This window comes from Enhydra lutris, unplaced genomic scaffold, assembly GCF_002288905.1.
Source record: "Enhydra lutris kenyoni isolate GAN:26980312 unplaced genomic scaffold, ASM228890v2 scaffoldscaffold3, whole genome shotgun sequence".
NCBI lineage: Eukaryota > Metazoa > Chordata > Mammalia > Carnivora > Mustelidae > Enhydra > Enhydra lutris.
In genome coordinates this window covers 73244802-73260592 of record NW_019154087.1, presented here as the reverse complement: position 1 = coordinate 73260592, position 15791 = coordinate 73244802, and the positions used below count along the sequence as shown (strand labels likewise).

At 37.2% G+C, this 15791-nt stretch overlaps 1 protein-coding gene across 5 annotated transcripts in view; it reads right to left on the bottom strand.

Moving 5' to 3' along the window:
• The window catches only part of LOC111153639 (homeobox containing 1), a 190826-nt gene that overhangs the window by 18433 nt on the left and 156602 nt on the right, over window positions 1-15791 (bottom strand). For all 5 annotated transcript variants that reach the window (XM_022512785.1, XM_022512793.1, XM_022512801.1 and 2 more), the window contains exon 7: window positions 609-691. In XM_022512785.1, coding sequence (XP_022368493.1) covers window positions 609-691 — 83 coding nt within the window. The remainder of the gene's footprint in view (window positions 1-608; window positions 692-15791) is intronic.

The window sequence follows — 15791 nt, the reverse complement described above, 5'->3', positions numbered from 1 at the left end:
GAGAATGATTTCTGGTAATGAAAACCGTGAAGTGTGGAACAATATTTTAACACGTGGAAGAAAAGTCATATGTGTGTTTAAGTGGCTCGGCAGACTTGCAGAACATTAGGACTTCAGAATGGAACTAGCCCAAGTTTTTCCCAGGTGTGTGCAGAAGTCATCCCAATGTGGGAAGGAGAAAGAAGCCAACTCTAATAAGAATTCTTTCTTTAAACAGGAATACAGAATTACAAAACTTGTTTAAAAAAAAAATCTAAATCTTTTCATTTACAAGCCTTGCTTAAATATTCCAAACTTGAAAATTATTTTGGAATCGACATAGTTATGCTATATTTTTGGAGGAAGAAATCTATACGGTCTTTAAAAATATAATTTCAAGGTCTCATATCTTAAGGAGGGATACTCCCTGGAAACTTTCCCTATGAATGTTTGATCTGGAGTACTGTAATTGCATCCCTAAGAAGTGCTGCTTGAACAAGACATGGCAGTGACTGGACAGGAAGGTAGTGAGGACGGAGCTAATGGCACCCAGCTGGAATGAGTAAAAGAAAATTTCCCGTTACAGATGACGATCTGAAGCGGAGGAAAGCGGCAGCCTGCCGCCTTACCTGGCTTCTGTATGACGGCGTTGCAAGCGTTGGCAATTTCTTCTCTCTTAGCTTCATCTGGATATTGATTCTCATTGAAGTAACTGCAGGGGCAACCAATTAAGACACAAAGTTTGTATTTTAAAAAATGTGCTCTCATTAGAACACTAGCCCACTGAAACATATACTCTTCTTTATGATGTAACTTTAGCGTCTGGTCCCGGGTGTCCAGTGGAATTCTCTGTGAGGATGGAAATGGTCTGGCCTTTACTCTCCGAGAGGGGAGCCACTGCTCACAGGCGGCTGCCGAACAGCTGAAATGATGCTGATGTGACTGAGGAAGTGAATTTGTGATTTAATTTTAGCAAATTTAAATTTAAATCGCTAAATGTGACCAGTGGCTACTATATTAGTGCAGTCCTAGTTACTGCTTTGCTTCACTGAAAGATGTCCTTGATACAAAAGTTGCTTGTGATACACATATGGTTGGCTGAAATCATGAAGTTCTATTACTGAGACACTGGTAACAACAGGACTTTTTTGTGTGTGTCATATTTTGTAGTGGCAAAAATTCTAAATGACCAAATTGTGCATCAATGGGAGAATGGTAGAACAAACTATGGGACATCTATATTTATACACGGCTATTTAAAAATGACTAGGAAAAAAAGAAGTTAGAGCTCTGTCCATTGACCTGGAGGGATGTTTACAGCATTCCTAAGTCAGAAAAACAGTCTGCAGAATAATGTGCATGGAAAATGCCATTATGGAATTTGAAAAATTCCTATGTGCACATAAATTTGCATGGGCAAATGCTGGAAGAGTAAACAACAGGCTGTAAATATCAATTACTTCAATGTTGGGGAAGGGGATTAGTGGGAGGAAATGTAAATATTTTTGCTTTTTTCCACGTTAAAAAAAGCACATATTCTATGCAATAATAGTACTTACAAGAAATTAGGTTTACAGAATTCCTCCTTAGCATTATCAGACCTATGAGACTCTATGTGGGAACAGAACATTTATTAGGGCTACTTTTTCTGTCAACTATGATTTTAAGAAAAAGGATCTACATGTTATGATCAGGAAATGATCCCTTGTCAGGTCCTATACCCTCCTGTTTTGTCTTCAGGGGCTTCCTTTCCCTTAGCATGCAGCTTTTCCTTTCCCTAACCCTCTGGTCTGCAATGGTGGAAATGCCATTGTGTCAGGAATAAACAACTGGAGGCTGAAAAGCCTTCCTGTGAAACCCCAAACCCCGACTCCTGACGCCACCACCCCGGCCCCCACTGCCTACAACCCCCTGATCTCCATGGAGCACATCCTTTGACAGAGCAGCTGCTGTCCCTGGGAAGCCTTTCCTTTGCTGAACTGTTAAGTCCTAGAACCAGATCATACCAGACCTGTCAACTACCAACCTCCACAGTGGCCTCCTGCTTGACTCCACGCTTTAAGCATCTCTTCCTACATGATTTTCTGTCATCTTTAGGGCTCTAGTGTTCATATTGAGCATTTTCCCAACGGACTGTCCCCACAACTGCTCCGCTTCCACATTCCTACTGCCCTTTACTCCACCTGTGCTGTTCACTTGGGCAAAGACATTCTGAATTAGTTTCACGAGCCTGCAATGCCGGCATCAACTGGAGGCTTGTTAGAAAGGTAGAACCACAGATCCCACCTCACGACTGAATCAGAATCTGAATTTTACAAGATTTCCAGGTGATCTGAATGCACATTAATATTGGAGAAGGACTGGATTACCACATTTATTTAAAGTTCCACAAAGACAACAAAAGCAGATATTAAGTACCTAACATTATACATTTGCACTGTGGGTAAAGAGGATTAGATAGTTTCTGACTTCAAGGAGTTTACAATCTACTGGAGAGACGCATACAAATCAACATGCTCGTGGTAAAATTTGTTAAGACGTCTGAAGACAGCACTGCTGGAGCACAGATGAAAGTGTGCTCAGTGTTGTTTGCAGGGTCCCAGAAGGATGTGACAGAGGAAGTGCCCTCTTGAGTTAGTCCTTGAAGACAGGCAGGAGTTTGCAAGGCAAAGAAGAGGAGGAAGAGCATTTCATGCAAGGGAACAGCATGTGCAAAAGCCAACGGTAGACAGAAGCCTTGAGGATTCTGACCACAGAGAAGAGTGGTTGGAATATGGTGTTCACAGGAAGAAATGAGATACTAGCCTGGAAAAGCAGGATGGGGCCGGCTTGTGAAGAGCTTGCCTGTTCTTGTCAGTAGTAAAGACATCATGGTGAAACAGAGGTTTTCAGGCCCCATCGAGATAGGTGTACACCCATCTGTGTTTTAGAAAGATTACACATCTTCAAGACTCAACCTTCTAACTTCTACCTCCATTATCTTAATTCTGAAATGCCCCCACTCAACTTTCTCCTTACTACTCCTCCTCTTCAGAATAATTTTTCCTTTACCTTCTTTATAATCTCGAATCCTTTTAAAACGCTCCCCCTCCAACTTAAAAAACATCTGTTTATCTATTTTTCCGGCCTCACCTTTTATTTCTTAGCCTGAACTTCACGGCAAGCCAAATCAACAATATTCCTTAGGAGAAACTTATTTAGCTTCTCTGTCCTTCCACCGTGCCTGTCCAGCCAATCTCCTACCCTGCAGAAAGCACCTTCCACATGTTCTCTTCCATCCTTCTCTCCAAGTGTTCCTGGACAAAGTCATAAAATAGGGCCAATTGGTTTCTTTGTAAGTCTGTGGTTTTCAGCCTTAACCAGGCCCTCATTTCGGATGGGAACTTTTTTCTGTTTTTAATACTCCATCTTTCATGTTCCACTTACCTGAAGGCTTTTCACTCTTAGGTCCCAAGTGCTCAAACCCACCAGTCATTCTTTTTACAAATGACCTTGCCTCCTCTTTTACCAAGAGGGAGGTTATTTGATGTAAGTTTGTGTGATGTTTTTAGCTTCTCGACCTCTCAACTTCTGAGTCATTGTTCACTTTTTCATCTCCTGGTGGAGGAAGATACACTCTCCTCTCCAAGGTCTACTACTCCACTTGTATCTCTGATCTCATCCACCCTCCTTTGTTTTCTCAGCTCTCTCCTGTCTTTCTTGCATGTCCCATCTTTTCCCTGTACCTATGCAATGATGCTATTTCACAGATTTTGTGACGTACATTTATTATTATAATCCCTAAAATCAAGATGTATCTTATAATTGGTGGTGTCTGAAAATTAACTGGCAGTGGTTTTTGTTTTTTTGTCTCCCATCACTGGTACATAAAATCAAGGTGTGTCTTATAATCAAGGCCTTTTCAGATCTGATAGAACATGGCTGTTGTTAAGACCTACAGGTCCTATGTCAGCAGCAGCTCTAGGGCCACTGTACCTCATTATAGCAACTCTTCTTCCAAATTACTGCAAAGCCAGTAACCGACACCCCATCCACCCCTTCTAATGTCTGCTTAATAACCCTAGTGTACATTTCTAGTCATGGGCACTATCCTGTTAAAAATTTTTAAAAGTTTATTATAGAGGTGTTCAGAGTTCTCCTCTAAACTACCTTTGCTTCTTTTTCTGTGGCTACTACCATATATGCATGCTTCAGTCTAGGAAAATGGAATAGCCTTGTAAACTCCTGGTATCTCTGTGCCTTTCTCCTGCCAGTATATCTGCTTCTTGCCTCCCTCCAACCTAAATTTTGTCTTTCAGGATATAGGTTGAGTATCAGCTCTTGGCCAAAGGTAAATATCAATCCCATGAATCTCACAGCACTCAATCTGTTCCTCTCTCACATTTTTTTTCACCTTGTATTATAGTTATCACTGTGTACCTCTCTCCCCTACTATGCTGAAAGCCACCTCAGGTACAAGTCTGACTCATGCTTCCTTATATGCACCCCCACTGATGGCAGTGCTGACAAGTCAATAATGATGAACAAAGTGTCCACCAACCCAGCGTAGGGGTCTCCAAAAGAAATAATAAGTAACACTGTACATGGACTGCTGAAAGTCAGGGATATAGAGTTATTTTAAGAGGGTCTCAAAAGATACACACTAAAGAAATGCCTGTCTCTTGAGAGCAAGAATACTGGGGCTGGATAGAAGACAGGGAAGTACTGGTGATAACTGAGATCGGTTTTCACAGTCTGTTTTATGTGTTTCTCTGTTGAGTTTCTGAAATGAATATAGGCTATTTTTATAAATTTTTAATAAAAACTTTGGGAAAATACTGAAACAATTAAACACTAGTTTAATGATTAATACTCCATAAACAATATATGTTTATAAAGTGTATTTGGATCAGCTAGAAAATACTAGGATTGTGACTGCTATTCTAATGATTAGTAGGATAAAGTCACAATATTTTGGGAAGTTAAGTTAGAATTTGCAGTTATTCGCTGTACGTATAACTTAATGAATTAAGAAGTCTTAAAAATCATTTTTACTGTATATTTCTAGGATACAGTTATATAAAATACAGATGATCAGCATAAAAATAAATCAGTATCTCCTTCCAAATCAAGGAATATAAGAATTCACTACACTTCTATATCTCTAAGCCTGACAATTAATCCTTTCTTCTCTGTTAGGACCTATTATTTTCATAATTAAGAAATGTAGGACTATTCAAAGCATAAAATTTCAGTAAAATGCACTACTACAACTGGAGGTATGTATGCTGGACTACTGAGTCCACTTTCATCTTTTTGTGTTTCTGTAGTGATTCAATGTTTGAAAAACACAAATTCAAGGGAGACTGTATAATCTAAACTGATAAGATAATATACTTTAAGATACCCCATGATAAACATTTAAGTTTAAGATGTAATAATTAAAAATATTCATTGCAAAGCTCTTAAAACCTCCCCAGCCCAAGTGGGAACAGACACACAATACCAACATAAAGAGGAAGAGTTTTTAGGAAAGACAAAAGTAGGCCAGGAAATAAAATATTCAGCAAAAATGTTACATGAGTATACTTGTGGAGTAGATATAAGTTCAAATATAAGCCCTGATCTTAAGAACATGTGGTTCAGCTGAGGAGGAATATATAAAAAAAGTTAAGCTGTAGAAGGAGTCAAAACAACAGTCAAAACAGTAACATAACAGACAAACCAGAATATACCAAGCTGCTAATTAAGGATATAAATGATAAGCTAAATAAATTCAGAAGAGAGATATTTCCATAGATGAGGCTGATCTGGGAAAGCTCACTGAATTGGGCAGGATTCTGAGGGATGCACAGACTCCAGTACTGGAGAGGAAAAGGCAAAGTTAACAGTAAAGACAATGACACAAAGGCATAAAAACCTAAGATGTGCTTGAAAAACAAGGCAACTAGTAATGCAATCTGATTAGACTATCAGGGGTGTTATATATAGGGTGATCCTGGTTTGCCTGAGAGAGTGCTGTTATTTCGGGTTATTAACAAATTCACTTCCCCAAAATATCCCACTTTAGATAATAAACTATATAGTCACCCTGCAACCACATCATATTACTGACTAATCTGAATTGGTGTCAAAATCCCTTTTCATATGTGCTCTGTGAAAGAGAGCATGCTCAGAAAAAAAGGAAGCATCAAAGAAGGTGGTTAACTACAATTTCTACCTAGTTACTCACAAGCGGACCTATCTAAACCCAAGGAATCTGCTTGGCATATAATAGACATTCAATAAGCAACTGTTTGATCAATAGATGGTTGAATCAATAAATCAATAAATACATGAGGGAATAAATGATGGAAGAAGGAAAGACAAGTGAAAACACAGAAAACAGTGGTTGCAGTTAAGGCTTTTAGTGAAACCATGGGTATCTTTCAGGAGAAAGCCAGCTGAGATCTCACCACATTGTACACTATCTTCTCCAGGCACACTCAGAGGCTTTAGACTAAGATACAGCTGAATACAATTACATTAGCATAGTGTTTATTTCTGAGCTATTTATAACCAATAGACTATCAATGAAGTTGGGAAATAGGTCTAATGACTTTGATTTTGGAAATAATCATTTAGCCAATGAAAAAATGTTGATTAAGTTCTAATTTATACCAGGCAATTGGCTAAATGGTGACAAAGATGAATCAGACAAAGCTTCCCAGTGTCACTGGGGGATGTATGTATGCAATGAAACATATTATAAAATATCACAGAATGGACTGTATTAGTGGTATGAATATAGTATATGGGAGCAGAGAGGAACTAACATTTGTGCAGGATCTTGACGAGAGAGCAGAGAGGGTGGGTAGAGGGAATTAATACCAAGTAGAGGAAGCAACATATACAAAGAAAGGGAGTTATGGAAGAGCTTAGAATGTTCTTGAGAATGGGAGGAGTTCAGTGTAGCTGGACTATATTGTACATAAGATGGGGCAGTTGGGCACGAAACTGGAAAAAAAAATCCACAGGGTCCAGATTTTAAAGGGTATGACAGAATTTGCAGTTAACTTTTTATGCAACTGGGAATGAAGATTTTTAAGTAGGGGTATTATATGATCAGACTTATTTACGTAGGAAAGTATCTCTGGTGTTACTAGAGGCAGAAGCCAGTTGGGCAGTGTGGCAATAGCTGAGGAGGGGTCTGTAGTAGGCTGAGGCACAGAAACAGAGAGGAAAGATAAAATTCAAGAGACATTTCAGAATGGTAATAATTCAAGACAGCTTCACCTCCTGGGTTTAGGTGCCACTCTATCCCCATATCAAAAAAAAGAAAAGAAAAAAAAGAAAAGAAAAAGAAAAAGCCTTAGGAATAGTACACACTATTTATTATTCACCTTTAAGCATTTTAACTTTTAGATTATGTCAAAGAAATAGATACTTCTATTGTTACCAGGTGGACAAATTATAGGAGAACTTGGCTCTAAGACTAAAAGAGATCTGTTTCTAAACTGGAACTCTGGAGTTCAAAACATAGTTCTGTTCCATATAAGAATATTTTATAGCCCTAGACATTTTCCAAGACAAAAAAGGGAAAGAAATGTAAACAGAAATCTACAGGTAGTAATAAAAAAGTAATAAAATAAATCCTAAGGGCACTACACTTTTATAGACAAAGGACATTGTCAGCTGAGTAATCAGTGAATATCTTCACAGAGAGAAATCAAATGATCGTTTTGCCAGACAGTGACAGCAAAGAATTAAAATGAAAAGTGGCAAAATAATTTACATGAGATGAGAAACCATAAGCTAGGAACAAAATGGAAATGTCCTTGAAGCACTTTCATTTCAATAACACTGAAGTCTATAAAAATTGCAGCCAGAAAATGCCTCCCTTTGTGTCTTGGTGAGCATATAGAAAAGATGAGGACTAACTCTTTAAGCAAGAGATAATGGCATGTAAATGAATTTTTTTTTCCTTCTGTGCCTTTATGTGCACATCTCTTGAAGAGATATTTAAGCCTCACCATTTTAGTAATTCAAAATAAGGTTTCAGGACTGTCAGACATTGCCCACTATCTATAATCTAGTGTGCATTTCTTTATCACTAAGTAAAATTATGGGGCAGTACACAGGAAAGAGAATAACATGAAACTGGAGCACAGTTGGGAACCCAACTGTCCTGTCTCCTACTTGAGATCACGTATGCGTTAAATGATTTTTGGCAACCAAAAAAATTTAAATTTTCTTATTTTTGTTTTTAAACAACAGAGCGAAAGCTGAGATGAAAGAAATGGGAAAACCTCCAAGTGCAACAACTATCTTGTTAATCCACGAAGGCCTAAGGAATAAGGAACCCCTTTAGTTCACATTCACATACAAACCAGTATAGTGATATTCTGTATTTTATCCAAAGATGTCAAAGTCCTTCTGACACTAATCAGATCTTAAATACCCCTGAGAAACAATCAGGGACCAGAGAAAAACAAGAGGAGTAGAGCTAGATATTAGCTATACATATGATTCTTCACTATTTAATGTAGATTTTAGGACAATGAGGGACCCTGAAAGATTATTCACTGATCAACATCCTCATTTAAGAAATGGAGACAGTGACAAGCCTATAGATGACAAGCTTCCCCAAAGTTAACAGATCTAGCTAGGATCAGAGCCAAGCTTTTGGATTTCTGAGTTGATTCTCTTTCTACTACTGCTTGCTAAGGAAATTGCTGGGTGTAGTGAGTTGAATAGTATTACCCAAAAATTCATGTTGGCCCAGAACCTCAGAAAGTGATATTTGGAAACAGGGTCTTTGCAGATGTAATCATAAGAATCAAGATGAGGTCATACTGGGCCCTAAAACCAGTGCGAGTGTCCTTATGAAAGAGAGAAGAACACAGACACAGAGAAGATGAGTGTGGAAATGGACACAGATTTTGGCGACAGTGCAAGTCAAGGAATGCCAAGGATGGCCAGTAACTGCCAGGAAGGAGGAGAAAGGCATGGAAGTGTTTTCCTCTGAGCCTTTAGGAGAAAACAACCCTGCTGGCACCTTGATTTTAGATTCTGGCCTCCAGAACTGTGAGAGAGTACACTTCTGTTGGTTTAAACCACCCAGTTTGTAGAAATTTGTTATGTCAGACCTAGGAGATGAATGCCGTGGAAACAGAGTCAGTACAAAAAGAATGGGATGGTCTTAAGGGCTAATGTGACTCAACTATCATAGTTTGACAGATGGTATTTCACTACAGAAATATACCTGGCAAGTAGACTGGAATAGCAGCTGTTTTTGTAAGCTGAACAAAGGTTTTCTCTTCTCTAGAAAGTCTGGTCAAATACTAAAAAATTCTTTTTAAAAAAAATTTATTTATTTATTTATTTATTTGACAGAGAGACCACAAGTAGGCAGAGAGGCAGACAGAGAGAGAGGTGGAAGCAGGCTCCCTGCTGAGCAGAGAGCTCGATGTGGGGCTCGATCCCAGGACCCCGGGACCATGACCCGAGCCAAAGGCAGAGGCTTTAACCCATTGACCCACCCAGGCACCCCAAATACTAAAAAATTCTAACTTCAATTCTTTTTTCCTCTGTAGTCCAAGTTAGACAGCTATCCTGCTTCTGATGCTTAACACTAACCTTCAGTGGAACAGTTTTCATAATAAGGTCCCATTTCAAAGCTTTATTGAAAGTTTTTAGATTGGCCACTTCTTGATAACAAACAGGGCTAAGAGACTGCCGTATTCACCTGTATCTTCAGCAGTTAGTGCAGTGTTGACATTTAAAAATCTTGGAACACTTAGTATAGATAACTACTACTTTAACACTGTTCCATCATCATCAGTTCTTGAACCACAGTTTTGATTATTATAACTTTATAATTTCACAATACTTGACAAGATAGGGCCCATCATTACTATTTATTATCAAAATCTTCTTAAGCCATTTACAATCTTTTTTTCCAGGTGAACTTTAAAATCATATTGTTGACTCCATACCACTCCACGGAGAAAAAAGAGAGAAGAAAAAAAATGTGTGTGTTTTAATTTGATTAAAGTGCATTAAACTTAAAAGATTCATTTTGGAAGAAATGACATTGTCATATTATTCATTCTTATCTAGCAATGTGTTATACGCCTCTCCACTTATTATATCTTTTTAGTACCTCTCTGCAAAGTGAGTGAAATTTTTTAGTTTTTTATGTGGCTTCTATATTTTTCTCATCAGTTATTTTTATTTTTCTCAGTTTTCTTGCTTTCTTAAATAGATGCCTTTTTTCTGTTAGATCACATTAATTTTATAGCTACTTTTCAAAATACTTTCTTTCACCAATCATGCATCTATCTACAAACTGGCAACATAGCTAGTTATTAAGTCAGGACCTGAATTAGATACAGTTGCTAACCTAAATTTCCGGCTGCAGGGGACTGGGTAATAAATTATATATACATCTATATATATTTTTATGGATTTAATCATTAAAAATCATGTTTGCAAAGAGCATATGTATATTAAATACAAAACTACATATCTGGTATAACTGTCTTTGAAAAGATATATACATAACAGAAAAATGACCAAAGAGAAATACAGCAACAAAACATTAATGATTATCTCTAAATGGTGGTAAGTGGTATCTTAGTATTCTTCTTTATATTTCCTTACATTTCTCCATATTTTATATAAGCATTTGCTAATTTTTCAATCAAAAAAATTATTTGAAAATAAAGTTTGCTGTCTCAAAGCAAACTTACGCAAAGTTGCATAAAATTATTTTTAAATAATTTTCTTGGTTTATCTTAATGCCTTTCAGAAACAAACAAATTTATATTTCGAATGTTTGTTTTGCAAATACACTATAGTACAACAAACAAAAGATGTTCCATACTGAAGTATATTTTATAAATAAGAGTTCATTTTGAATTCTACAGACTTAAAATAAGTAACAGCTCTCTCCAAATCAGCCCTGTGGACGTTTCCTGTGACTATAAGGAAAAGCTAAAATATAAATGAGTTCTATTATAGAAGAAGCTATAAGTTTTCATGGCTTTGCAGCTTGTTAAATTTTCAGAATAGAAAAGCCTGTGAAAAGAGAAGCCTTTAAAGCAGAAAAATTAGTATTAACCTATGAACAAATTAAAGAATTCAGATATAGTAAGTTGAATTTTGGACTCCTAATTCATAAATGCAATGGAATCCCATAACATAACTCCTTACCCATGGATTTATATATTTGACAGAGTAGATCCTGACAAAGAATTAAAGTACTTTAAACTGGAAGGAAGTATTACCAAGTCACCCTCTTTATTTTGCAGATGAGGACATGAACTTTTGGATGAGGAGCCAGAGAAGAGACTTGACTTGTTCAAGGTCACATGACCTAGATCTCAGGTTTCCTGACTCAGTTCATTGGCTCAAAGTCCTCACAGGAATGGTCATCATTCTGTTAAGACTTGGTATTGTTTCAGACTTCCTTTAAGATGCAAATTTCTGTAGCAATGAATCATGTAAAACAAACTCTTGTAAACTTCACAAGTGCTCCTACAAGCAAAGATGTGACAGCATCAGTAAGAAACCCAGGATAGTCCCAGGACCACAGCTATCTCTCACCTAGGGGCTCTTTCCTTCCGGCAATTGCTCTGGAGACAACCACAAGGCTGACCTACCTTTTTTCACCTGGGCAGAGGAAAATTAAATAAATTGTGGGACTTGTCTCTCAAAACACAACATCAGTACACATTAAATTCTATGTATGTAGTGTAGGTTAATCTAACACAGAAGAGTTGGTAGTAACTCCTCAGACACTAGCATACACACAAAAGCTTTCCAAGGCCTTATCAAGATGGTAAGATTCCTTTCTTTATTTGCTTAAAAAAGAAACATCCATATATGAGAGAATTACGGATACCATGTATGAAATGTACCCAAACAAAATTTTTATCTCCCAAATGTTTTACTTACTTGCACCATGTAACCTGCAATTTAATGATAAACAGATACAAGGGTAATACTGAATTTAGGGGCTAAGTTTTTTAGCATACTCTATCCAACAGTAGTCTTAGAGACAACATAGGCCCATTACTTGTCCAGTAACAGGCAGCCCTACATGAAGTCTTACCACAGTAGAAATTTAATGTGAGTTTTATTACTACACGACAATTGTAGAGCTAGTCTTCTTTCTACTATGGATTACCTTTTAGTCATAAGTCTTGCCATGAAGACCATGAAAAGAATGGAGACAAATTTCTGGAGTTGGCAGACAAAAACAGTAAAATTGAAAAATTCTAACTACCTTAAAAACAATGGAGAAACGGCGTTTCTCTTGAAACCTGTCTCTTCACTACATACTACTGAATTCATTAAATGTTTGTTCAACCCTCCATTTTATTTTAATAAGGAAGAAAAAGGACATGCACTTGAAGGCAGTGTTTGGTTTTGCTGGTTCAAACCTAGTTTCCTAGTTTTCCTAGTTTCTAAATCAAACTACCAAATATGAGTGAAAATTATATGAAGTTCATACCAGTAGAAACTGTGGTACTTGGGAGAGTGACCTGCTTCTGCCAGATCACACACTCAAAGGCATGGAAGGCAGGGAAGTCAAGGCATTGAAGCTGGTGTGCCCCTTGCTGCATGGACTTCACTTCTGGAAGGGTAACAGCTCTAGCCTCCTTTCCCTGTTTTGTCAGCCTCTGCTGGTCGGAAGTACGTTTACAGAAGAGACTTATAAGGCGATCTGATGAAGTTTCTTACACCTGGTGTACAAGTTGTCCTAAGGCAGAAAGCCTTTAAATATAAAGCACTGATTATAAACTGATTACTTAAGAATTTGACACTACCAGGGCGCCTGGGTGGCTTACTGGGATAGAGCCCTGCATCTGGCTCTCTGCTCAGCAGGGAGCCTGCTTTTCCTTCCTCTCTCTTTCTGCCTGCCTCTCTGCCTACTTGTGATCTCTGTCTGTGAAATAAATAAATAAAATCTTTAAAAAAAAATTTGACACTATTGATCAAGAATACACTTATTTTTTTAAAGTAATCTATTCACCCAACATGGGGCTCAAACTCATGACCCTGAGACCAAGAGTAGCGCTCTTCTGACTGAGCCAGCTGGGCACCCCGATCAACAATTTACTATAAAGTGAAGATCAACAGAACAGGATTGATAAAATCAATCCATTCATTATCTCCTGCATGGTTTTGCTTATGATCAATACTGTTCTGCAAAATAATTACTTCTTGCTAAAAGGTATAGTCTGTATCTAAAATGAGAACTTATTCTCTCCCAGGGGGAAGTCTGAACAAATAGCAAACTAACCACAGACAACAGCATAGATTCTTTATAGAGAATCAGAGGTAACAATAGTTAAGGTTTATCCTCCTACCTCCCTGAAGAGGGAGAAACACAATACCTTGTATTTAGGGGTACTTACTTCTTCCTCTAAAACTTAATATATACTTCCTGTGTCATAGGTTTGCTGCTGTTTTTATTGGGAGTCAATCAAACTACACAGGATAAATGACTCTAATTGCCTATTAAAAAGACAAGTTAATTTTGGTAACACTTGACAAAAAACTTGTACATTAATGTCAGAGCTGAAAGGTTATCATACCAATTGTGTACAAGTTAAATTCTTTCATAGTAATACTACAGAGCAAATCTGGGTGGGGTATAGTCATCTTCCAAGGAAGATGTTTTGGTGACAAATTACAGTTTCTATTCCTATAAAGAAGATAACTATAGGATGGTCTCAAAATGGTTAGGACTATACATTAGTCTGATCTTTTGACCTTTTGGTGAATGACATGTCAAAGTAGGAACCAATAAAATATAATATTTGGGTGAGGCACTATTATGATTGAGATTTCTATGGTATACAGGTTTTTAAAGTATAAAGACGATTTTTAAATACTTTCTATTCCTGAAATTATACAGTCCATTCAGACTTCCTTAACCAAAAGGCAACTAAAACAGAAACAGTGTATTTACCCACCAAGTTCATATTCTACTATTCCAAGATCTTCAAACATCAAACACATATGTAAATGTTGATACATGCTGTGAATGTTTAGTCTAGCCATAATGATTTCCTAATGCACTATTATAAGGGCCAGGACCACATCTGTTTTATTAATTACTGTATCTGTCAGTGTCTATTACAATAAGTAGAACCTCATAACTATTTGTTGAGTTTAAAAAACAAAATGGCTCACTAGTTTTCTGAAGATTTTTCTATTAGTCCATAAATTATGTCAATATTAGTGTTTATAATGTGATGCTTATAATTCTGCTCCTGGAATGAGTCACATCTTCATTGGTGATTCATTACATACAACACCAGTATTTCCCAAACCATACTTCATTTCTTTGTAAACTGTGGCCACAGAACAGAATGAAGAACATGAGGTCTTTGTCCTGTTTAATTGGTCAAGGAACTAGAGAAATGAGGGTCTGCTGTGTACAAAATGAAACTACTGGCAAGTCTACATGGGGATGGGGAGAATTTTTAATCTGCTTCAAAAACATTGTGATAATTTCTTCTGGCTATTTCTGTTTGACCAGAAAGGAACCAGGAAGCATAATTTGCCAATTTTAAAATGCATTTAAGGACAGTTCATCTTCTTACTGGCTATGAGAAATGGATTGGGATAACTTTACCTGTCAATAAGTGGGAAAGTTTTGTTGTTTTTTTTCCTCAAATAGTCTAATGGATTGCAATGAGGTCATGTCCAGGCTCCTGCTGTCTTATATAAATGTTAAGAACTTCCTTTTATTTGCAGAGATACAGGAGGTGTAGTTCATTATGTTCTACCCGAGTCATTCCATAAGAAGTATGAAAGAGGTTGAACTCTTTTTAAATTCAACTCCCAGCATCCATTAATTCCAGAATTTATAGTGTATTCTTGCAGCATTTTCCATCCTAGAACAGCAATGACATCAGAAAAGAGGGAAAGGAAAACCAGCTTGCCAGGAGTTGCAGTGATGGCAAGACAACCTAAGGGAGGACAGAGTACATATATATTAGGTCCTCATTCCTTATAGACCAGAACAAACATTCAGTTTCACAGGACTCATCTTTAGTCCCACAAAGTGTTTTTTGTTGGGGTTGGGGGAGTGACAATGATCAGGCTAAGGAAAAACATTATCAAGTCACTGGAAAGTCATTTTTCTGCTGTTTTTGAGTCATTTTGATTGGATCACTTTAAATCATCAAATTATTATTCATCACTGAATTGAACTGAATGCCTCACAATTTTAACAAAAGTAGGAAATATTGTATCATACTATTCCCTACTTTGAGCCCAATATGTCTCACAGGGGATACAGGGGGATAGCATTTTCTAATTAGGTTAAAGTTGTATAGTCTCCTTAAATATTCAGTCCAATCAAGTTCAAGCAACATTTATTGATTAGATTTTCATGCATAGCACTGAGCTAGCCTAGGAGCCAGCTAAATATAACCAAACCCTAGCTTGTGGGAGCACATAAAATTCATCACTGAAGTACCAGGTGAAATTTACTTACTGGACAGTGAAATTATTCATTCTGGTAAAGATATGGCCCAAATTTTCTTCTTTAACAGAAGTCAGTAGAAAAACTGGATTTTATAATTTTATGATAATCCACTTTTATAATACAAGTCAGCAGGGGAAAAATGGGTCAAAAGATTTCTTTAAAAAAAAAAAACCTGAATGGCTGGAATTTCAACATATTTCCTTGAACACACAGAAAAGGGAGTATGATTTAGGCTCTCTTTTTTAAAAAATTTATTTATTTGACAGAGAGAGATCACAAGTAGGCAGAGACGCATGCAGAGAGAGAGGGAGGAGGAAGCAGGCTCCCTGCTGAGCAGAGAGCC